Genomic DNA, 24,864 nt, shown 5'->3' on the forward strand with positions numbered 1-24,864 from the left:
AAACCCCACAGGAAGGAAGTAAAACTATCTCTATTCACAGATAAAATGATCTTGTATACAGAAATTCATTACAAACTATAAAGTTCTGCAAAGTTGAAGCATACAGGATCAATATACAAAAATCCATTATATTTCTATACATTCACAATGAACCATGAAAAATTAAGAAAAAAAATCAATTACAACACTAAAAATAAAACATAAATTTAATGAAAGAACTATCTAACATATCTTCTAAAAACTACAAAAGAGTGTTAAAAAAATTGTAGATCTAACCTGAAAGTCATTTCATGATCATGGAGTAAAAGATGATAATATTTGCTAATTTATGTAGATTCAATGCAATCTCTATCAAACTTTCAACAGCTTTTTAAAAACATTTTTAATTTATCACAGGGTCTTACTATACAGCTCAACACGATCCTCCTGACACAGCTTCCCCAGTGCTGGGATTACGGGTGTGCGCCACCATACGTGGTTGCAGGGCCAGCACAGCATGAAGTACTGGGGATTGAACCCAGGTCCTTGGGCTTGCCAGGCAAGCACTTAGGCTGCAAAGCTATCTTCCCCTTCCTCAACAGCTTTAAAAAAAAAAAAAAAAAAACGGACATGGGTAAACTAAAGTTCATCCTGAATGGTAAGAGATCTAAAACAGTTAACCATAAGAAGAAATACAATTGGGAAACTCGCACTGCCCAACTTCAAACCCTACTACAGAGCTTTCAGAATCAAGATTGTTTAGAAATAAATCCACACAAGGATGGTCAACTGCTTTTTCAACAAAAATGTCAAGATCATTCAACCAAAAGAACAGCACTTTATATAAATGATTCTCAGACAAGTGGCTATCCACATACAAAAGAATATCTGGATTCCTTCATACAACACAAAATTTAAAACAGATCAAAGAGCTAAATGTAAAGGCTAAATCTCTTAGGAAAAAATACTGGTGTAAATCTTTGGGTTAAGCAATGGTTTCTTTAATATGACACCAGAAGCACACAAAACAGAAAAAAAACAAATTAGACGTCATCAAAATTAAAATTTTTGTGCTTTGGAAAACACTGTCAAAAAAGTAAAAAGTCACAAAATTGGTGAAAATATTTGCAAGCCACATATGTGATAGTAAGGCTGTACCCAGAAATGCAAAGAATTCTTAAAATTCAGCAATAAACAACAACTTGATTTAACAATAGGCAAAAGGACAGGCATTTCTCCAAGAAGACATACAAACACAGAAAGATGTGCAGTATCATTAGCCATCAGGGAAATAACAGCATCACAGTGAGGTGCCATTTCTAATTCCTTTCCTTGGGAACACAGTAAGAGAAAGGAAACCATGTGTGTCCACACAAAGACTCATACATGAAGGTTCTACAGTGGCACTACTTTTTTTTTTAATTTTAGGGGAGGGTCTACACAGGGTGTTCAGGGTCTTCCTACTAGATCGGACTCATACTGATCCCGCCTGTTTACAGCCTCCCAAGAGCTGGGATTACAAATGCACACCACTACACCCAGTCTCAGTTGCCATTTCAGCGCGCCCCAGGGCGGGGCCGGCACAGCAGGCCCGGGGATTGAACCCCCAGCCCCTGTGCCTGCTTGCAGGTGCTTTAATCCACTGAGCTATTTGGTCAGCCCTGGCCTTACTTGTTATAGTCAACAAGCGTCCATAAACAGATGAATGGATAAAACATAGTATATGCTTCACAATAAAGTATTACTCAGCAACTGAAAATAAGGTACTAATTTGTACTACAACGTGGATGAACCTTAAAAATATTGTAAGTGAAAGAACTGTCACAAAAGGCCACATACTATAGCATTCTATTTATATGAAATGTCCTGTTGGGCATGGTGGTGTCCACCTGTAATCCCAGAACTTGGGGAGCTGAGGCAAGAAGATTGCTGCAAGTTTGAAGCTGGCTTGAACTATATAATGAGATTCTGTCTTAAAAACAATATGTATTTATTGTTTATATATAAGTTTGTAACTGGCAAATCCACACAAAGTAGATTAGAGGTTGCCAGGGGGCAGAGGGACAAAAACAAAGGTGGTATAGGAGTTTCTCTACAGGGCGATGAAAATATTCTAAAATGCAGAGTGATGACTGCACAACTCTCTGACCACACTAAAAGTCATTGAAGTATACAATAAATATGCAAGCCACACGTGAATTAGATGAATATGTAATACTGTAATTTAAAAGATACACAATTTGACTTCCTTGTATTATCTTCTCTGTATTCTTTTAGAATTTACAAACAGAAGAGGGTCAAGAGAGACCAAAGGAATTACAGAGGGAAGGTCAGTCGCACACCTCAGCCTGTGTATGTTCTGGAGAAGGCTAGGTGGTCCTCACTCACCTGCATCGATGGCACACGGGTAATGGTAGCGGTAGGAGCAACCTTTGTTGTAGCAGCCCAGGGTGGCGCCAGCCTCCTGGCAGTGGGAGCATTTCTGAAAGGAAGGGAAGAAGCCAGGTCAGTATGCAGATTCCCCACCGCCACAGGCCTTGCCTGGGCACCATCGGTCAGACCTCAGCACATCTCTGAGGCTGAAGGCCTCTGGTGCAGGATGGGTGCTCAGTTACTGACCACAACACAGGAGCGCTCCAGGAATTCATGCTAAGGCTGGGCTTCGCAAATGACCTCAAATCAGGTAAGAACACAGGGTGGAGACAAAGGGAATGACCCCACAGTGTGGTGACCATACTGAACAACACAGCACCCACTCCTGCCTCTGGTGTCCCAGGTGTCCACCCACCTTCATGCTCTGTTGGTCATTTCATTACTGCCAGCGAGAGCTGCCTGAAGATCCTGCCTGTTTATTTTTGCTATGCAAATTTAGGATAGGAGGAGGGGGTTATGGTAGGAACACAGATAGATAGATAGGTAGATAGATAGATAGACAGATACACACACACACACACACACACACACACACACACACACACACACACAGACCAACCGACTGACAGCTCTTTCAGAATTGAAAGTGGAATGTGGTCTTTAGTTCTTATAAGATTTTATTTTTATTGCAATCTATTTAACCCAAATGCCCAATACAAGTAACTTCCCTTTTCAGAAAGTATGGGTTCCTGTATGCAAGTGGTACTTTTATACATGAATCCTATTTTAAATGCACTAGGAAACCTGCCACAAATCCCTGGCTAAGTGAGGGATTATTCTGTAATTGAGATGCTCCTTCTTATATGGGTAGGTTTTCTTAAAGTGGGGCACATCTCTATCATCTCAAGACGTGGCTGCTGTGAGTGCTCATACTGTCAGCATAGAAAACACATGACAGGGGCTGGAGAGATGGCTCAGTGGTCTAAAGCACCTACTTGAAACAAGCTTGGCAAAGCACAAGGACCACGGTTCAATCCTCCAGCACCACATGCCAGCCAGCCCCACCCCCTGGTGGGCTGAGCTGGCCACACACACACACAATAAATAAATGTAATAAATAAAAATAAATAAATATTAAAAAAAAAAAAAAAAAAAAAAAAAAAAAAGAAAAAAAACACATGAAATCAACCCCAATCGCATTTGTGAAATTCAACCACATGAGGGCCTGTTGAGGAAGGATGCAGATTCTGCAGGTGGCTGTGGCACATCCAGGAAGGCCAACTAGGAGATACAGACAATGGTTCCTGCTTGCACGAAAAATAAAGTAAGTATGTTCCCTACGTGCATCCACTAGAGCTGGCCCAGTCCTTGAACGCCAATGCTGAGCTGACACAATGACCAGGACAGCTGTGGTGATGGACACAGATTCACTCATCCTGGGGAATAGGGACCAGATGTCTGCTGCTTCAGAGGGAAGGACCTCAGTTCAGGTCAGGGTGGAAATAGCCTCCAGACACAAAAGGGGGGCGGTGCTGTAAAATAAGCCCTACAAGAACTATGCCCTCCACTCAAAAGACCAAGTCCCTCCTGAATGCTGCTAAGACATGCTTAGCATGTGTACTGCTAAGGAAAGCCAAGATCACTTGGCCTGGAGTAAAACAAGGACAGTGGACAGCAGGCCCAGAAGCACTGGCTATCTACCACCTGTGCTTCCCGGTGACGACTACCACCAACCCTAGGGAATGACATCTGACCAGTCTGTCTGTGGCCAACTGGAGGCTATCCTTGTGACCTCCTTGTCCTGCAGGGAGCCTGGACATTCAGCTCTTCAGAGGATTTGCTTCAGGCCCTCGGGGGGTTAGTCTCAGCTGTGGTGGCCACTTAAGAAAGGGTGTGTCAGGGGCTGGGGAGATGGCTCAGTAGAATAAGCGCTTCCCTGGCAAGCACAAGGGCCTGAGTTCAATCCCCAGTTTCAAAAAAAAAAAAAGGGGGGGGGGTCAAGCATTTCTGGAAGGAATGCCTACAGGGAAAGAGGGATAAGAGGAAGGCACAGGGCATCCTCTTGCTCAGCCTCTGTGAAGAGGGGACAACAGCAAATGTGGCAACCATCTTGTCATCACAAGGGACAGCCCTGAAGATGTAGCCAATCTGCTGGGGGACAACAGAGTAGCAAGATGGAGAGACCCAGACCTATGGTGATACTACTAAACAACAGACTAATAACTTCAGGACCACCTACTAGAGATGTTAAAGCACAAGACACTTAAAAACTCTATTTTAAAACTTGTGTTCAAAGTATGCTAAATGATACAGGAAGGGACTTCTGAATAAGGTCAAGCGTGCAGGCTCTGGAACCTAAAAGAGCGACTTGCCACTGTCTATCTAGCTTTCCCTGCCTGGCCAAATCCCTAGCCTTTGTTCCCCACACCTGCACATGTGGGAGGAACAGCACTCACCTCCAGAAATGTGATGGTTGGCCACATTAATCCAGTTTTAGAACAGTGTCTGGATGCAAAGTGTTAGTGACATGACCCGAGAGGACCACATGCCAGACACAGCTCCACATTCTACACAGCCCCTGCATGAAAGGCAGCCTGCAGAGCGGGCCTTGCCTTGTTACCACCCTGATTTCCAGAGCTGTGGAGCTGGGCTCTGACTTCCAGTTTCCTCCTGACTCAATACCTGCTGCATTTTGATCCCCTGTGGGGCTTCCAAAGCAACCAGCCCGGACTGCACATTCCGTGTTTTTTATGAAGAAAGCAAACTCGCCGCTAACCAGGACATTATATCAATGAAATACTTGTTGCTGTTGTACTTTTTTTTTTTTTTTTAAAGATAGGGTTTTGCTCTGCAGTTCAGGCTGGCCTTGAGCTCACTTTGTAGCCCAGGCTGGCCTCCAACTCAAGTGATCCTCTTGCCTCAGCCTCCGGAGCGGCTCTTGGATTACAGACACATGCCACCACATCCAACTTTTTTTTTTTTTTTAAAGTACTGGGGACTGAACTCAGGGAGTAATGAGCTACACCCTCACCCCTTCTGAGTTTGTTTCTTCTAAAGTGAAGTCTTCCTTAGTATCCCCAGCTGGTCTCAAACTTGCAATTTCCTACTTCAGCCTCCCTGCCTGGCTAATGCTTGCTTCTTTCAGTTAGAAAGCATGATTAACTTACTAAATTACATATACAGGAAAAAGACCCTGCAGGGTGTACTGGGACCTAGAAAAAGCACATTAGAGACAGATTAGATCAGAGGTTCTCTGAGTGTGGTCCCTCTGCCAAGCAGCACCCATACCTGCTGGAAATGCAGACTCCCAGCCACACACCGCACGCTGTAACAAGCCCTCCCATCAATGCTGATGCATAGAACCGTTCACAAGCACTGGTCTTTCAACTCCCTAACTTTTTAGATGTATACAACAGAAACACAGAGAGATATAATGACAGGCTAGAGTCCAGGTTTCAGAAGACCCATTTAGCACTTTCTCTACTATATGTCTGTCCTCAAAAAGGCAACCTACACATTATGATGTGGGAAGCAGAATTATGACTCCTCTAACAAGGTCCATTTGAATCTCCAGAACCTGAGACTTTTCATTCCAAGACTAATAGGCAGATATGATTAAAGTCAATGCCTCACATTGGGGAGTGCATGCTAGAGTATTCAGAAGCCCACAGGAGATAGCTATCTGACCACAGGAGCACAAAAAAACCAAGACTTTCCACTAGAGGGGCCTAGAGTCACAGGCTTTAGGAAGCAGGGTTGCACAGATAGAAGGTGCTAGCTTTAACGGAGGAAGAGAGAGCCACAAGCCAAGGAGAGTGGGTGGCTGTAGAAGTAGGAAAGACAAGCAAACAGTCTTCCTTGGAGCCGCGGAAAAGGAGCCCAGAGAAGCTGACCCCCTGGGCTTCAATTCTTTGAAGCTGCAGAATTGGAAGGTATCACTATGTGGTGGCATATGATGGTGATGACAAGCAAGCTAATATGTGGGAATTTCCTAAAAAGTTCCTAATGAAGAAAAATGATTGTTCATTTTCCTTTACATTGGCCAGTGTAACAAATTTCCCCCTCATGGGAACATCCAAATTCATGAGGCCAACTATGGCATCCTAAAATCCCCAAAGAGGAATGCCAGGTCTGTTTCCAATGTCCTTTTTTACAGCTGAAGCAACACAAGCTACCGTAAAGGAACATAGCTAAAGAATATCAGAACTCAGAATTGAATCCCTTTTCTTCTGACCCCAAGTTCAACATTCTTCACACCATACCATGCCGCCTTCTAGTACCCTTCACTCACTCTGTGATTCAACCTTTGAGATGTATCTCCTATGTGCCAGGAGCCCAAGACAGAATATAAAAACTGACCTCTACAAATTCTTCTCTACCTATTCTTATTCTCCCCTTCTATGCCCAAATCAATTGCCATACCAGTATAATTTCCAATTGGATGCTTATTCTTAACCTCTTACCTGAAGAAACAATTTGCACTCTCATTCTCCTATACTGCTTGGGAAATGTCCTTGTACTTCTGACCACACTGTATTCCAACTTTAATATAGTCATTCATTTCTGGGGGAGGTGAATCTATACAACGTGGCTCCCCATACAACATGAGACACGGAGGGTGGGGTGGAGGTGGTGTTCCTAAATCATGACTTTTTTTTTCAAACAAGCAAAACCCCAAACTTCTGATTTTTTCTTCTTTTTCTTTTTTCTGATCTTTTAATAGGAGTTTTTCTCATTTATCCTGGAGAAGAATAAAAGCTATTTTCAAGCAACTCTGACAAAGAACCTGGCCCTTCGTGATAGTGTAAACTTGGGAAATAAATTATGAACTCGTGTGTTATTAGTTTCTGCCAAGTCTAAACAGATACACAAGCTGACCCTTTTGCCAGCACTTATCACTGTCTCAGACACGGGGCCTGCTCACTTGAGGTGGCAAACTGCAGAGACTGAATCAACTAGAATCCCCACTGCTTGGGGGAAGCGCCAAGGGAAGATTTCTGCAGGCCTCTTCACTCAGTGCAGCTCTTTCCTCAGAGAGGTAACCACGACCTGAATAATCACGCTGCTTAATGAGCATCTCAAGCCGCCTTGAGTGAGCAGCCCCGAGAAAGCGGGTACGCAGCAACTGGGTCAGAGCACTGCGAGCACACTGATGGCGATCAGTTCCGTGCAAGCCTCGCAGATCCACACAGCGTCCCTGCTGCGCCCCACAGCTCCCTCTCAGCACCGCGCACTTCCTCATGCTTCCTACACTTACCTATTCACATTTGTCCATGCCCTAAACTTTGAGATTCATTTGTGAATCCTGGCACACTGTAGGCAGTGAAAATGTGGGCTGGGGAGTTAGCTCAGTGGTCTAAGTGCCTGCCTGGCAAGCGCAAGGACCCCGGCTTTATCCCTGATACTGGTACTGCACACCATGCTGGCCTGATGCTGTGCTGGCCACCAAAAATGGGCATGGTGATGCATGCCTGTAACCCCAATGCCGGGGAGGCTGAGACAGGAGGATCACTATGCTCCCGAGCCATGTAGCAAGACCCTGTACCAAATGAATACATAAAAGATTAAAAGGGGGGGGGGCTGATGGAACAAATGCAAGGTCTGACACATTCGAGAGTTTGTAGGAAAGCAACAGGGTGACTTTTCAGTAAAGTTAAAAAGCTGATGCTGACAGAGCTTGGAGAATGTGGAACAAGATGTACATTTTTGGCCACCAGAAAGATGCTTTTCCCTCCTAATTATGCCTCTTCTATCTAGGACAGAAGCCTCTGCTGTCCTGCTACGTGACAGCAACATGATCTATTTCTTGATGGTCCTGGGATCATGCACCCTTGCTGCAACTCTTGCATCGTACCGACTTTCTTTCAAGTGTACTTCAAAGCGCTGGCTAAAGCAATTCATGCTTAGCCCTTGCTTCCTTGGAGCCAGACACTCTTCACCCTGCCTTGTGAGGGCTCATGCATCACAGCACTTTGCTGCCTGCTGTCCTTACCAGCGTGGCCTGTGCAGCCCTGGGACCCAGACCACAGCCGACCTTGGAGAACCAGAGACCCCCAGCTCTCTGGAGGTCCATTTGCTTAGTGCTCCTACAGACTCGGTGCCTGAGTATAAAAGCTGCACTTCTATTCACCACTGTTCCAGCCAAAGTGCTACTACTTTCAGATCCTGAATTCACTACTGGCACACCTTAAGAAACTGCAGTGATGCCAGTGTAAGACATCAGCCACACTAGCAGCATTTGCTGAGAAAAGGCTGATTGTGTACTGAAGACAAAAGTTCCAAGTTTAATTGGTTGGTCTAATGTTACTATTATCCAGGTTCAAAGTAGCGTAGGGCTTATGGAAAACAAACTGAAGGCATCACACATGTGAAAGTCCAAAGCCATTCTATCTTTAGCGAAACACGGACATTTGCTTTGCCTTCTTCATAAATTTGGGGAAAATAATGCAAACATTTATAAGCTATCAAAGTTATATAATTGTTAGGTCTTATATAATAATACGTGACCCAAATCTTTGTGTTATATCCTTGGCAGTTGACAATGTCAAAATCAGATATAACATGTATTAAATAGCCTAAAAAGGTAAAATAACTTAAAAGTTATGTTTTTAGGAACTCATTTTTTTTTTCTTCTAGAATAGTACCAGAAACAAGTACATGAAACTGATGCCTTCAGTCATAGCCTTTTTTTTGGTCGGCAGAACCGGGAATTGAACCCAAGCCCTTGCACTTGCCAGGCAAGTGCTTATTCTGCTGAGCTATATCCCCAGCCCCTGTCATAGCCTTCTCTAAATATTTTACCTTTCTGAGTGAGGATGGTCAGCTCCTGGCCAAATCTCTCAACATGGTAACTTGTAGCTACTATTTACTATTCCTTTCAACTGTTTTCTCTCTCAGTTCTTCACTAAACAGAACTGTTTGTGTTTTTGAGACAGGGCCCTCGCTACACAGTTCAGGCTGGCCTCAAACTCACTTTGTAGCCAAGCTGGCCTTGAATTCACAGTGATCCTCCTGCCTCAGCCTTCGAGCACTGTGATTACAGTTATGCGCCCCCATGCCCGGCAACAGAATCTGCTTCCTAAGGTTTTCTGAAGTACATTGAAAGAAAAGACATAAAGTTAGGGCTAAAACTACACACAAATGAAACACAAACATCAGCAACTGCCCACGAAGGGCATACTAAGTGCAGCTAGAATGAGACGAGGCGGCCTGCAAGCTCACCTACGGTGCTCTGCAGGCAGTGCCCGCCCTGGGTTTTGTGCAAAGCGGGCCTGCTGCTTCCCTCAGCCTGCTGCTACTGCCCAGGGCCACGGGGCTCTCCAACACCCTCCCTCTCACTCTGATTAAAATACTCTAGAATGATCTGGGGCTTTCAGATGCCCTGCTGACCCTGGAGGCCAGGCAGAGGTATGCCCTGCTCTAACCACACACCTAAGAGCCGAGCACAGCCCACTCCTTCTGCCTCCTAAGCGCTGTCCATGTCCCATCCTACTAAGCCAAGGAAGACACTTTCACACAAGCTTCTCAAATGCTATTACTACCTTTCAACACACAGCTGTTTATTTAGACACCCCACACACAAAAAAAATCTATCAAAAAGCGTTCTGCCGCTGAGGAGAATTTCCTTGGGAAGGCTTTCCAAGCTACACTACAGGTCTAGTACCTGTCTCTCTGCTGCATATACACACAGAAAGTGCCGCAAACATGCAAGGTCAAGACCTGAGTGCACTGTTCTGGCAGCACCACCTAGCCCCATCCCCGGCCCCTATTTCAAGCCAATAGGAGCATCTGCTCCCTGCTTCCCTGCCTGCTGTCTTAGTACAGGCAAGTCAGCCTGTTTGCAGTTTATAGTGAAGTTATAATGCTTTGAAGCAGTTCAGGGGGCTGGGACAAAGGCAGATTCTTCTCTCATTAACAATGTCTTTCCTTATAGCTGTGTACTTCATCAAACAAACACAGGGCAGCAGAATTTAGATACAACCTTGAGTAAAGGAAGAATACATTTAGCACACACAGGTTTATACAAAAGATTTTTTTCATTTTATCATTCAGTAAGCTAATGAAAAGTTACTAGGCCTAAAATTCAGTTGAAGGAAGATGTCTTTTCCCTAAGAGTCTGCTACTTATTCCTCTTTTGTTATTGCTACTTTATAAACACAAATTTTCACATGTCAGGTATGTTAAAAGGAAGGTACATCTGTTTATCTCCACCAGATGTCAAGCAACTGTTAGCCAACAGAGGCAGAAAAGCCAGGGCAGTGTCAGTTTTATTTCTGGAATACGAAGAAAGCGCTTTTACTTCTTAAAGCTGTTCCTCAGCATGTCTCACCTCCCTTCATTTAATATGCCAGTTCTGAGTCCACAAACTACAGCTGCTCTGTCCAGGTGAGTGGAAACAGGGCGACAGAGTAAGGACCTGATCATCTGCTTCTCCTCAGCCTGGCTGCTAGTTTCTCTAAAGGCTGTAGATGACTAGGAATAAAAATGACAGCTTTGTCCTTTATTCTCAGGAGTCTTTCCTCTGATAGTGAAGTTTCATGCTGAGTTAACAGCATCGAATTTAAGGTACAATAATCTTTTCTTATTAATTCACTATGTTTTTATTGTACATCTGTGTCTAGGGGCCAAAATGAAGGTTCGAAGACCACCTAGCATCTGTCTTTAGGGAACTCACAGAAAGCAAAGCAAAACCTAAATTGTGCTGGCTTTGAGCCAGGTCAAGGAGGTCAGGAAATATTCCTGAAGGAACGTCCCTTGAGCTGGGTTGAGCCAAGTGAGTAAGAGCTCCCTAGGGGAGGAATAGCATCCAGGGCGGAGGGAACACGACACACACAGGATACAGGGGACTGATACCAGGAAGCCTAACTCTGAAGAAGGGGCACTGATGTGAAGAAGAATGGGGAGGCAAAGACAGCAGGGGGTGGATCCAGGAAGGCAGCTGAGGCTCCAGCAAAGGCGATGCAAATGTGCACAGGCGGCTGCATCTGCTCCAGAGCAGCTTGGGTGTCTAGCGTGTACACTGAAGTGGATGGCGGCCTTTCAAGCATCAGATCAACAGGATTCCAAGGAGATGGCACAAACATGACATGTGCTCTGGATGGTTCTTTCTCTTAGAAACAGTCCATCTTAGAGCAGAATGATCTGGATTTAAAGCAAGATCTTATCTGAAATAGTCATGAATTACTGACTTAAATTGTGGCAAACAGATGCATTCGAAAGAATTACTTTCAAATGATGCTTTTAGGGTCATTAAAGGTAAAGTAAAACAAGGTACTCTTTAGATAGCATGGAATATCTCCTTGCCTGAAAATAATAAGCTTAATTTTTTTAGCTAAATATTTTGAATTAAACTATTTTTCAATTGTCCCAGTTTATGATTCTATATTAACAATATCCTTGTAAGAGAACAGGCTTTATCAAAGTGTCCCCAGGATATAACCTAAAACCTGCTTTTTAAAATAAATCTATTGGTAAGCTGTCCCTTGCCCCACTGTTTTGTTTCCACTAAAGCAGGGGGGGGGTAGGGTCACCCCCAGTTAATAAGTGTTTTAGTTACTTTAACTGAAGTTTCCTGTATGACCCTTCCTTGTATTCAGTGGGACAGATTTCTTGGTTTCCACCTCGGATATAGGTGGTCTAAAAAGCAGGCAAAACATAAAAGAAGGGCAAAATGTGGGGGTGGGGAGCTGAGCAGACCCAGAAGCTGGGTGGAGGTGGGTAAGGTCACCTGCTCCAGGAGAAAAAGCAAGCCAAAGGGGTGCTACCTCTCACAGGCTGCAACTTGGGAAGGCCAATTTCTCCATTTTCTCAACAGTAAAATGAGGACAGTACCCAGCTAGAGAAAAAACAAAAGGAGGGATCCTTCTGTCATTTAAGGATACCAATGAGGACAAAAACCTGTGAACATGCTTAATAATGAAGGATAAGAAGATTTTTAAAGGTTTGTGCTTATTTCAATCACTTGACTCTCAGACAAAATGTATACATAGTTGTGGTGCTAACAGGTATGCTCAAAACTCTGCATATTAAAATGCCAACACAAGGTGCACCAATGGTATTTCTCTCAGCTAACCAATCTTACCTATTTCTGACTTCACCTTTTATCTTACCAACAGATACATGTATTTCATCAAAATACTGAGAGGATTTCTTTTATAAACAGAGTAAAACCATGAATCTCTTCTGAAAACACTGTATTTTACCTAGGAGAGTTGTTCAATGGTAACAAAATGGACTTGTGCCCTTTAAGAAGCCTGCAAAGAAGGGCTCAGAGTGCTAGAGCCAAGGACTAGGTTTAAGGTAGCCATCAGCACTTTTCCTCCAAATAGAAGCTGAGAACCTGAGAAAAGGCTGAACTTAGCAGGAGCTCTGCACAGCGGCTCTGTGAAGACAGAGCTGCCAAAAGCTCTAAGGGTACAGATAAATGTGTAGAGACAGTTACAAACACTGAAATTTAAGTTACACAAGATCATGTATATACTACCTTATTTTTGTCCTTTGCTCGAACAATGGATTGTCTGATAAAGAGAAATAATTACATTTTGTGCTTTCTGCATCTAAAACAGCATTGTTTTGAAAAAATTCCCTGCCAGGGCAGTGAATCTGAGTATAATCTTGCTCTTTTCCCACCCATGAGCAGGGTCTGTGTGTCCAGAAAGCCAATTACTGAAATTGCTTATCCCCCAAAGCTCTCAGACTGACATCTGTATGACTCTAGGAGCAGAGAAGCTTGCTGCCACAACTGGGCTTTTTTTTTTTTTTTTTTTTTTTTGGTGGAACCGGGGATTGAACTCAAGCCCTTGAGCTTGCCAGGGAAACGCTTATTCTACTGAGCCATCTCCCTGGCCCCATGATTGGGCTCCTTTAAGATTTCTAATCTGTGAAGCCCACACTGAAACTCCACTCTCCAAAATCATTCCCAACATTTGGTTTCAAGATCCTTTTCCTTATTTTTACTTCATTTCCTTCTTACATTTATATTTAAACTCTCCTTTCTAGTATAGCTCTGCTTCTAGGCCACCTTATTTCTACAAGTGGCAAGTCCTCCACGAGCAGCAGCAAGCCAGACAGGGCCTGAGAAAGGAGCTACTCTTCTACAGAAGTGTGTTCTGGCAGAAAGGAACGGATTTGAGCTTAGATCCTGCAGGTGTTAAGGTCTAAAGGCATCACCTAGGGATGGCCTTGTGACAGAGCGGGGACACAAGAAGTATCACATGGCAAGACAGGGCTCATGCACAGGTGTCTTCAAGTCTCTCATGAAGTCACCAGGATTCAACCAAAATGGGTCCACCTGATGATCTAATCCTAATCCTACCTGAAAGCCCTACCCCTAAACAATACCGATCCACAGTAAATTCCTACCCTTTTAATACTTCATAATGGGAATTAAATTTTAACACATGAAGCCTTGTGGGCCACTCAGCCATATCCAAACCACAGCAGATTTTCAAGCTCCTGTCAGTGCAATTACCCATAGGCTCAAAGGTGCCAGTTAATCAGGCAAAAGTGCAAGGCACACTTACTCAGCACACTTTAGGTTGCTCCTACTCTGGGAAACTTGCACTGGGAGGAACAGCCTGGTCCAGATCTACAACAGCACCGAGACACCCAGACGTATGAGTAGCTGCCCAACGCAAGAGTTCACCAGCACAACCTTAAGAGGAGTGGATCACAGTGCAGACTGCGGACCCCACCCTGGGAGAGACTGTGTTAGCTCTAAAGTAATGAACCAAGGTTCAGTCATTACCAGGGGTATGTATGAACATACTATTTATTTCTGCTGTACAGGAAGATACTCCATAAGAGGCTAATCTTCATTTTAGTTGGTGAGCAAAATGGAGATTTAGAAGTAACACAACCAAGATAAGAAACCTTAAATGATTCCAATGCTTCTCCTCCACCTCCAGTTTTTAAGGGTCTACTGACTATCAGGACAGATCTCATTTACCCAACAACCCGACAAGGTAGTTCAGTCATTGCCCGTTTTCAGGCTAGAAGATTGAGTAGAAAGGCTAAGAGACATTGTAGTTGCCCAAGAACCTAGTTTCTAGAAATATGTGGACAAAGGTGACCGTGAGATCATGAGATCTATAATCATTATTCCTTGCCAACAATCTCCTGCAGCATTTTCCAATACTGTTTCCTTATTAAGTCCTGGAGCCTTGTGTGCCTTCATCTCTGGTCCTTGTCTCTGGGCAGCTTGACAAGGGGTACTGGTCATTTGATGACAGTTCCATGGGGTGGGGAGTGTTCCTTTTGCTTAGAAGGAAGCAGTGAATGAGATTAGCCAAATTATCAAAATTGTATGCAAATGTACCAATGACTAAGGGGCTTCAAATTAAGGAGCTAACAGCTGGTATCTGCTAATGGCCTGAGAGCCCCTTAAAGGCCCAATGTAAATATGGCCACTCCTGGGGCTCCCTAGAGCTAATCTGTAAGGTCTTGGACAGTCTCTCAGAACTGAGCAACAGATCCTGTCACTATCACCTTAAACAGAGGTTTTTGTCCAGAGGGCTAGGGTAGTGTGGGCCTGGAAAAATACTGAGTCAGCAACTACTGGGAGCTGATCAGTGAGGAGGGGCTTCTACAGCATCCCTCAGTGAGGTCAAAGCAATAGTAGCTTCTAAGCTATGAACAAACATGGTGAACTACGGAGGCCTTGTATGGGCTCCTAGGGCTCTACTATAGGTACCTGTCATGGTGCAGGAACATGTCCTCTCCTGCACAGACCTGGCCACAGGCAAATGAACTTGCTTCTCTACCTGTGTGGGAGCCAAGGGAGGTGGTGACACTGGACCAGCAGTGAAGGTAAGAGCAGGGAAGGGGCTCACACTTAAGACACTAATTAGCACACTTGGGGTGGGCTGCGAGTTTCAGAGGGTAGGCACAGGTACAGGAAGATGTGAATCTTGACATGGGCCCCTTTCTCCTGCCACTCACTTGTAATGAGGCAAGTGGGAATGTACTGGAGTATGTACAGGACAGGCCTCTGAGACCATCCCCATGCCCACTTCCTCTGCCCAAGTTGGGCACAGGCATCTGGTGCCTACATGGTGCCCACAGCACCATTGCAGCACTTGCCCAAGCACTGATGTAAGCCGGGCTGGAACTGCACTAAGCTCCAACATGTAACGAAACTACACATCAGTAACCCTTCACTTTGCCCAAGATTTAACATGATCAAAGTCCAACTCACGTCCCCACTAACCTGTCCTTCCTCCAGGATTTTCTGTCTCAAGAAATGCCACTGCCAGGCTGGCGAGATGGCTCAGTAGTCTAAAGCACCTACTTAGAACAAGCTAAGCTAAGCTAAGCTAAGCAAAGCACAGGGACCGCGGTTCAATCCCCCAGCACTACATGCCAGCCAGCCCCGCCCCCTGGTGGGCTGAGCTGGCCACACACACACAAAATAAATAAACAAATAAAATTTTAAAAATAAATAAATAAAGCTTCAGGTCTTATACTTAGATCTTTGATCCATTTTTAAAAAAAAAAAATGTCACTGGGTTCACACAACTGAGTGAATGGTTTCCACCTCTCCAAGCTCACCAGACTCTCCCTTTATCTGTCTCTGTCTCACCACTGCCCTCCCTGTGGTCTACTGCACAGGAGGTCCCTTTGCTTAGAATGCTCTCCAATCCCAGCACTGGCTCCTTCCATGACTCCTACCTCAGCTTCTCCGGAAAGCTGTATTTTACTATTTGTAGATTTGCTCCTGGCACACAAGAAATGTCAACCAGATGCTGGGAGAACACACTGAGTGCGCAGTGCTGGGGCAACACAGCTGTAAGATGGACTTGACATGGCCATCCCCAAGTTTCTAGGAAGACCACTTCAGCACAGAAGATGGACTAAAGAGGTGAAACTAAAGGAAGGAGATCAATTAAGATGGTGCTCTGAGAAGAAAGATGATGCTTGACCCAAGATGATAATAGTGAAGACAGGAGAGAGAACTGAGCTGTTTAGGAAATAAAATCAACAGGCTATTGTAACTGCCTCTATGCAGGCAACAGAGGTGCATGTGATGGCCCGTCTCTGGCTGGAACAGAGGAGGGCAGGCAACTAGGCAGAGGATGTTTCATGTCTGCTTGTCCTGGTTCAGACTGAGGCCAGGAGGCAGCTGACCAGAGGCACTCTGTGTCCAGGGTGTTCCTGGGTCATGTTCTCACACAAGACCTCTTTGAACTTTCCAAGTCCATGTGGTAGCTATTTTCTAGATGGGCAATTTGGGAATCATACAGCCAAGACACAAACACCTAAAACACACGAACATAAAACCCTGCACAGTTGCCACCTTAGCAAAGTCAAAACATCAGGGTGTGATGGCACACACGTGTAATCCCAGCATTTGGGAAGCTGAGACAGGAGGATTGTTGTGAGATAGAGGCCAGCCTGGGCTACACAGTGAAACCCTGTCACAAACAGACACACACACAAAGGCAAAACTTGTAGTGATAGTCTCTGGCATACTGTGCCTTGCAAAGAACTGCATGGAGGACTTAAGATTGCCACTGATGGCCTCTCTCTCATGCATTTCCTGAAACTACAAAGCTAATATTTGAAAAAAGGACCACCTTATTACTAAAACACATCTTAACATCTCTCTAAAGCTCAGTTCTGTAATCCCAGCATCTGGGAGTCAGAGGCAGGAGGTTTGCCACAGTTCTGAGGCCAGCCTGAGCTACACAGTGAGTTCAAGATCTGCCTAGTCTACCTATCAAGATTCTGTCTCAAAACAATAGCAAAAAGCAGTACAGCTCCAGCCTCACTGCTGGTCAAGGTTGGCACTTGACCCCCTGCGACACCAGGATGTGGGCAAGGAGGATGCACGGGGATGGTGCAGGGGCCTATGCTCCTGGGCCCTGATGCAGGCAGGCCTGCACTGCTGAGGGACTTGGGAAGTGACAGGGCTGAGCACTAAGTGCTGGGCCAGGTGAGAGCGCTAACAGGAACCGCTGCCCAGAGCAGGAGATGGGAGCTGATTCTGAAAGCAATGTGTGTTTCATGAATGAAAGGGAAGTGCTCACTGAGGGAAGTGCGAAGTCTAAAGCACACACACACACCCCTAAATTCTGAGGGGCTGTCCTTTCAAAGTTTTGATATTATTTTTATTCCTTCAGGGAAGGTTTCCCCTAGAAATCACTGGAGAAAATCACGTGGCAATTGTTCCACTGCTTATTCCAATTAACTGTTACTCTGTTAAACCAATGTTAATTCTTATACAAAAAACCAAAAGTCTCAAATTTCTATATGAAACAGATTCAAGCTTAGTATTCAAGGTGTGCAACCCATGGACACATCCATGGAGCCAGTCACAATGAACCTGCCTGAGATTTGGTGAATGAACAGCATTTTACTAGTAACCTTTCCAGGAGCTGTCCAGCAAAACAGCTAAGAGCCAAATACGGTACCTCTAACGCCAGCTACAGACCAGGCCCCACATGCATCAGGAGGGACTGACCCCAAAGATTGGAGTTAGGTTGCAAATGTGTTATTTTGTCGTCGTTGGTCTCGCATACTTGATTAAATGGATGTCTAGGTCTTTTTCATAAGCACATTTCTTGACAGCAGTGTGTTGCCAGTATTTATTTTCAACGTAAGTGTCAGTTCTCCAATGTATGCAGCCACTCACTCCAGTGATCCTGGCTTACTCAGTCAGGTCATATCAGGCTATATTTTCTTTCCTTCAGTTTGATTTTGCTGAATGACAGAACACTTGCTATTATTTTTTAGACAGAGTCTCACTATGTAGCTCAAGCTAGGCTTGAACTTACTGTGTGGTCCAGACCTCAAACTCATGGGATCCTCCTGCCTCAGTCTCCCACATGCTGGTATTACTGAATATGCCACCACTCGACCAGAAGACATCTTTACTAAACACAGTATGGTAGAATACCAACCCAGGTTGACACCACCATGATAATTTATTTTCTTCACAGTCATCTTAACCAAGCCTCTAGTAGTTTAGTGCTCCTCCCCAGACTAACTTCCTCCAACTTAAGTTTATCCTTAGAGTTCTCTCACATCATCTATAGATAGGACACTTTTAAATGTTCAACCAATGCCTCACTTAGGTGGCATTCCTAAAGAGAGGAGTTCGAGCAACCTGAACTTTCCAGATAACTCAAGTTACTGGGACCAGGAGAAATAGATATTGAATAAAAAACCAAGGAGAAATAGTAAAATGCCAAATAATATATATAAAGCATAAAATAGCAAATAATATCACTAATAAAGAAAATAAAAATTTAAAATGTCTAATGTCACTTAGGTTGTAGTAAAAGGTAGGGGCACACATCCTTTGGATGATCATGATCATGTCATAGAATGATCCTTCTCAGGGCCAGGGAGATAGCTCAGTGGCATAAGCAGCTGCCTGGCAAGTGCAAGGACCCAAGTTTGATATCCAGCACCACATGCCATGATAGCCCTGAAATTGGGTGTGGTGCTGCACGCTTCTAATACCAGTGCTGAGGAGGCTGAGACAGGAGGATCACCAAGAGTCTGGGCTGCATATCAAGACCTTGTATCCCCCCCCCAAAAAAAAGAACATTTACAGTTAAACCATAAAATAAAGTTATCAAAAAGCACAAGTTGTACACATTTTGACCTAGAATTCAAAAGCCAGCAATCTGTCCTTAAACAAAGCTCCATTTACTACAGAAAACAGTAAATAAAAACAAAAAAGAAAGAAAACAATTTTTTTAATTATTTATTTATTTAGTGTGTGGCCAGTTCAAGCCCACCAGGGGGCGGGGCTGGCTGGCATGTGGTGCTGGGGGATTGAACCATGGTCCCTGTGCTTTGTTTAGCTTAGCTTGTTCTAAGTAGGTGCTTTAGACCACTGAGCCATCTCACCAGCCCGAAAACAATAAATTAACTGGAAACCACCTCAATGTCCAAAAGTATAAGAATACTTGGATGGATGACATTGTCCTCATGTGAAATTAATACAGAAAAACTTAAAAGATCAGTATGAAAAAGAAAGCTATAAAACTAAATAAGGGGGCCGGGGAGTTGGTTCAGTAAAATAAGCGCTTGCCTGGCAAACGCAAGGGTCTGAGTTCAATCCCCGGTTCTGCCAAAAAAAAAAAAAAAACCAACAACAACTAAATAAGAAAGCCTGACACTAACTTACTAACTTGCATCTTCAGTGTAATGATGGGTTTGGATCCTCTCTGGACCTTGAGAAGTCTCACCTTGAGCACAATGGGTCTCACTTTAGCAGGGCTGCTCTGACGTTTAGATGTACAAACTAGAATTCATTAAATACATTTAGCAGTAATTATTAAGACTATGACTACTTTATAGTAAAGTAGAAAAACAAAATTTACAGGAAATCCCAAAGTGCTGGGTTATAAGATTTGAGATTTTCCTTTACTAACGGTCCCATTACTTTACAATATGAAGAAATACTCTGATATCTTCCCATTTCTTACTGTGTATGTTCTGAATTCAGGGCCTTGCAGATGCTAGGCAAGCGCTCCATCACTGAGCTGCCCCCACCTTTTTGAGTAGGGTCTTTCATTGGTTGTCCAGGCTGGCTTTGAACTTCTGACACTTGTGGCTCAAGCTCCCAAGAAATGGGTTTACAGGCCTGTGTGCTACCACACTTGGCTCTTACCTCTTTTTAGGGCTATGTGTTTTTGTTTTGCATTAATATGATCTAGATTAAAGGAGAGGAAGGTGGATGGGAAAAAAGAATTAAGATATGTTCATGAAGAAGTACAAACTCCCTCTATGAATGTAATTATGACATATGTCAAGCTAATCTTTTTTTAAGTGTTCAGGAAGAGCAACATCATAGACTGCATAATTTCCTACTTTTCTTTCAACATGGACTTAAAAGTTTACTAGTTCTAGCTAGGCATGGTGACGCACACCTGTCATCCCAGCTCTCAGGAAGCTGAGGCAGGAGGATCTCTGTGAGGTCAAGGCCAGTCTGGGCTACACAGTGAATTCAAAGTCAGCCTGAACTACATAGCGAGACTGTGTATGTGTGTGTGGGGGGGGGAGGGGTAGTTACTAGTTTTAGATCTACTTGAAAAGCTAAATAAAACTCAGTCCTTATTTTTAAAAAGCTTGTAACAGAATCAGTGCTGACTGACCTAAATATGTGTATCAGGCTACAGTGGTTCTATATCTAGTATTTCCTTCTGACTCCTATATATCAACTGCAAAGCTCAGTTCTTCTCTTCTTCAATTCCCTCCCTCCACTACTGGTGTCTGGAACTCCCCTCCTCCACACCACTTGCTCCTCAACTAGCTCAGCACCTTCACTGACCACCTTACTTTGCTGTGCAGGTCATGTCTAAACAGCACTTAGATTCTATCAACTTCAAATCCCAAAACACTTACCTTTTTTTTTTTTTTTAATATTTTAGGGAAGGGTCTACAGGGTGTTCAGGGTCTCACGACTAGATCAGACTCGTAGTGATCCACCTGTTTACAGCCTCCCAAGAGCTGGGATTACAGGACTGCACCACCACACCCAGTCCCAATTGCCTTCTCAGTGTGCCCTGGGTGCAGGGTCAGTACGGCAGGCCCGGGGATTGAACCCCTGGCCCCTGAGCCTGCTTGCAGGTGCTTTAAGCCACTGAGCTATTTGGCCAACTCTTCTAATCTATCTATCTATCTATCTTTCTTTCTTTCTTTCTTTCTTTCTTTCTTTCTTTCTTTCTTTCTTTTGGAGATGGCCTCAAAGTCCTGGGCAGGGGAATAAAAGGATTAAGATGTATTATGCATACATACCAACTACCCCCAATAATGTAGTCACCATGTGCTGCAAACATGTATTAATTTAAAAAGTTCCCCTTGACTCAGCTCAAGCAATCCTCCTGCCTCAGGATCCTGAGTAGCAGGCACTAAGGGCCACTACCCCTGTTGTCCCCTCCTTTTGATCCTCTTTGTCACCACATATTAAGCCCTCATCAGCTCTCATAAAAAATTCATCCCACAGCTCTCAAGTATCTGCTTCCTTCTCACCTCTCCCTAATTCTTTCCTGGGATTCTTTCAGGAAACACAAATCTGATCCATGATTTTCAACTGAAGAAATCACTAGTTGTTTCACAGTGTCCATATAATAAAAGCTAAATTTTTAAAATATGACAGTCATTTGGAGTTCACATATTCTCAGTAGGTTAACTAACTCTGATTTTGGGGTGAGGTGAAGTACAATAAGGAAGTATCTGTCCGTAAACATTCTATGGGTATGCCACACAAACTCAGAATTCTTGATTGTTCTGGCTGTCCCTTATGGTGCTACTATATTTAAAAAAAAACAAAAACAAACCAAGGCATGGGGGCACCCAATTGCAATCCCAGAGCTCAGGAGATTGGGGCAGTGTGACCCCAGGAATTCAAGCCCAAGCTGGGCTACACAATGAGTTTCTGTTTCTCTCTCTCTCTCTCTCTCTCTCTCTCTCTCTCTCTCTCTCTCACACACACACACACACACACACACACACACACACAAATTAAAAACTTCACTACCAAGTTGATATTTTACTTTGACCTTAGGTATAATCACTACCTCACAAGATTAATTCTTTTTGGAAAGTGACAGTTCTCGGGATTGAACCCAGGGCCTCAGCAAGTGAAATTTTAATCCCTCCCTTTTGCCTTCTCCCCTTTGAAGAATGTAATTCCTGAGAGCATTCATGTTGGCTGATGCTATCTCATAAAACAGAGATTAATACTATAACTAGAACACCATATACTCTGCTACCCGCCACCGAAGTTTCCAATCAAAATAAGGAGGAAAATGTTTATTTCCTATGCTAGACACTTTTTTACGAATAAGAGTAAGTTCTGGATATTCCCAGAGAGGCCTGCTAAGTGCACCAGGATGGAAAAGCAACTCGAGCTACAGCTACCAGGGGAGCACATGGACAGGAACACATTTCTCAAAAGCAAAGCAGGAGGATCCCAGGCAAAGACAACACTGGCTCAGTCTTCATCTCCCTTTATAATTACCTCAACTACTGAAATGTGCCAAACCCTAACCTGAACACTTCTTAGAGAGTAACTCTGGTTTTGGTTTTTTTTTTTTTGTCTTTCTGGGGATTCAAATGAGGGCTTCCCACATTAGGCAAGCACTCTGCCACACAGCTAAGACCTCAGGCTACCCCACCCCACAGCTGTACAACAGAACAGACCAAGCTGGGAAGATGAAGAGGATGACTTTTGAGGGCAACTTCACACCGCCTCCATTTCCTTGTCCTACTTCTTTCCCATAAAGAGGAATATAGCAATACAGAAAGTACAGGGCCAGGGCTGTAGCTCAGTGGCGCATCGTCTGCCTAGCAAGCACAAGGCCCAGAGTTCGATTCCCAATCCCAAAAAAGAAAATAGTAAAATTAAGACCAAAAAAAAAGTTCCTTCAGAAAATAAGAACTGGTTTGCAGACACAGGCTTTCAAAGTCCTGCAAAGCTGGCCTTAGGTGGCGCGGAGGAGAAAGAACCTCAACTTTTTTAACAGCATTGCATGAAAAAGGCTGTACCTCCTAGAAAACTTGACATCCTTGTGCAGGACCCACATGGGCACGAGGCACACAGACCTTCCCGACCTTGTGCTTCTCCAGCCGCACGTGGCCAGCCAGGTGGGCGCCAGAGCTGCTCCTCACGCCCTCAGCACTCTCACTTCAGATGACCAGAGGTTTCCCCATAGGGACGGATTCTTGGTTAAAATGAAAGGAACGCCTACTCTTAGATATACTGGAAATAAGTTATTTGGCCCCATACAGCAACCTGTTTATTGTGACTTGTTACCAACATTCTTATTTATGGTCCTATAAGCATTTTCAAAGAACAATCTACTCTGAAAAGTTTTGCTTTAAAAATCAACGTTGATGCTCCCCTAATCTTCCTCTCATATCTTATTTAAAATAAGGACTGTAGGAAGATTAAAGAGGCCTTGAATTTGTCATAACTTGATTCTGTAAAGTAATATATCAATGTAATTCAAAATAGAAAATTTCATTTAAAATTCCTTAATTTGGAATATAAAAATACAGAAAGAAAATGACGTTTTTGTTTGGAAGTTTAGTGACAACTATCATGCAGTGAGTGATTCCGAGAGCCATGAGATAATTATGCAACGTTCTGCTGTTCCTGAAAGCCGTGGGAACAGAGATGAACAGGCCCGTCTGTTCTGAGAGAATACAACCCTGAGAGCGTGCTTCAGAAGGCTGAGCAAGGTGAGTGGCGCTGACCACAGGGCTGCAGAGGGGTGGGAGGGCCTTGCCGGGCCTCAAGGAGCACGAAGACAGGACTAGGGAAGCATTCAGCAGGTTGCTGGCTTTACTTTAAAGTTACTGGGGAAAAAAAAAAAAAAGTTACTGGAAGAGGCTGGGGAGATGGCTCCGTAGGATAAGCGCTTCCCTGGCAAGCGCAAGGGCCTCAGTTCAATCCCAGTTCCGCCAAATAAATAAATAAAATAAAGTTACTGGAAAGCTAACTTTCTGACGTGGCTGCTTTCAATGTTTTATCTTTGACTTTTTGATGTTTTAGGTTTTAAAAAATTATTTTAAAGAATACAAAATAGTATTAAAACAGAAAAATTACAAATGATATAGAATTTCACTAAGCAAAATAATATGAATTTCACAGTATTTGTTGTAATGCAGTGTTGTCTTCAAATCATTTGTTCATATTACCTGATACATGTATGCAAAATTGGAAGAAAAAATATATAATTGAGAAAAAAAAAGAAGAGAAAAAAGAAAAAGGACTGAAAAAAGGAGACAAAACAAATTAAGCATTTACTGCTCCTTTCCACAGATCAGCAGAAATCTACAGTACAGTTGTCCACACAATCCTTTTCTTAAAAAATTCTTTTTTAACATTTATTGCTACATTTTGTGATACATAATGACTATGTTCATTGTGGATACTTGATACATGTACATGACACATCTTAACTGCTTTTTATTCTCCCTTCCCTACCCCCAAGTTCTCTCCTCCATCTCTTGGCCCCCTTCCCACTTGCAAAAGATCTATCTTCCTATTTCACCTTATCTGTCTTTTATTTTGCTCTTTTTTTAAACTTTTAATTTCTCATTAGATAAACCTATATCATTTAAGCTTGTGTGTCTTACTTATTCACTTAACATTATGCTGTCAAGGTCCACCCATTTTCCTACAAATGACTCAAATCTTTTTTATAGCGGAGTACTACTCCACTGTGAACAGTATCACATTTTCTCTATCCAGTCATCTGTTGATGGACATAAAGGGCAGGGGGATTTCCAAGATTTAACTATTAACAATTGTCCTGCTATAAATATTGACAGGCTATAAATAATTAATATGATGTCTTTAACTCTTTTGGGAAGGTATCTACCGCCTAAGGAAATAACTGGTTCAAGTGGAATTCAATTTTTTGACACCACCACCCTTGTTAAAGAATTCATAGGGCTGGAGAGATGGCTCAGTGGTCTAAAGCACCTACTTAGAACAAGCTTAGCAAAAGCATCAGGGACCGCGGTTCAATCCCCCAGCACCACATGCCA

At 43.5% G+C, this 24,864-nt stretch overlaps 1 protein-coding gene across 1 annotated transcript in view; it reads right to left on the bottom strand.

The window, feature by feature from the left end:
* Tcf20 (transcription factor 20) overlaps positions 1–24,864 on the bottom strand; it is a 96,107-nt gene that overhangs the window by 13,606 nt on the left and 57,637 nt on the right. The window contains exon 4 of the mRNA XM_023702518.1: positions 2,368–2,461. Coding sequence (XP_023558286.1) covers positions 2,368–2,461 — 94 coding nt within the window. The remainder of the gene's footprint in view (positions 1–2,367; positions 2,462–24,864) is intronic.

The sequence above is a fragment of the Octodon degus genome, unplaced genomic scaffold, assembly GCF_000260255.1.
Source record: "Octodon degus isolate 3935 unplaced genomic scaffold, OctDeg1.0 scaffold00153, whole genome shotgun sequence".
Lineage (NCBI taxonomy): Eukaryota > Metazoa > Chordata > Mammalia > Rodentia > Octodontidae > Octodon > Octodon degus.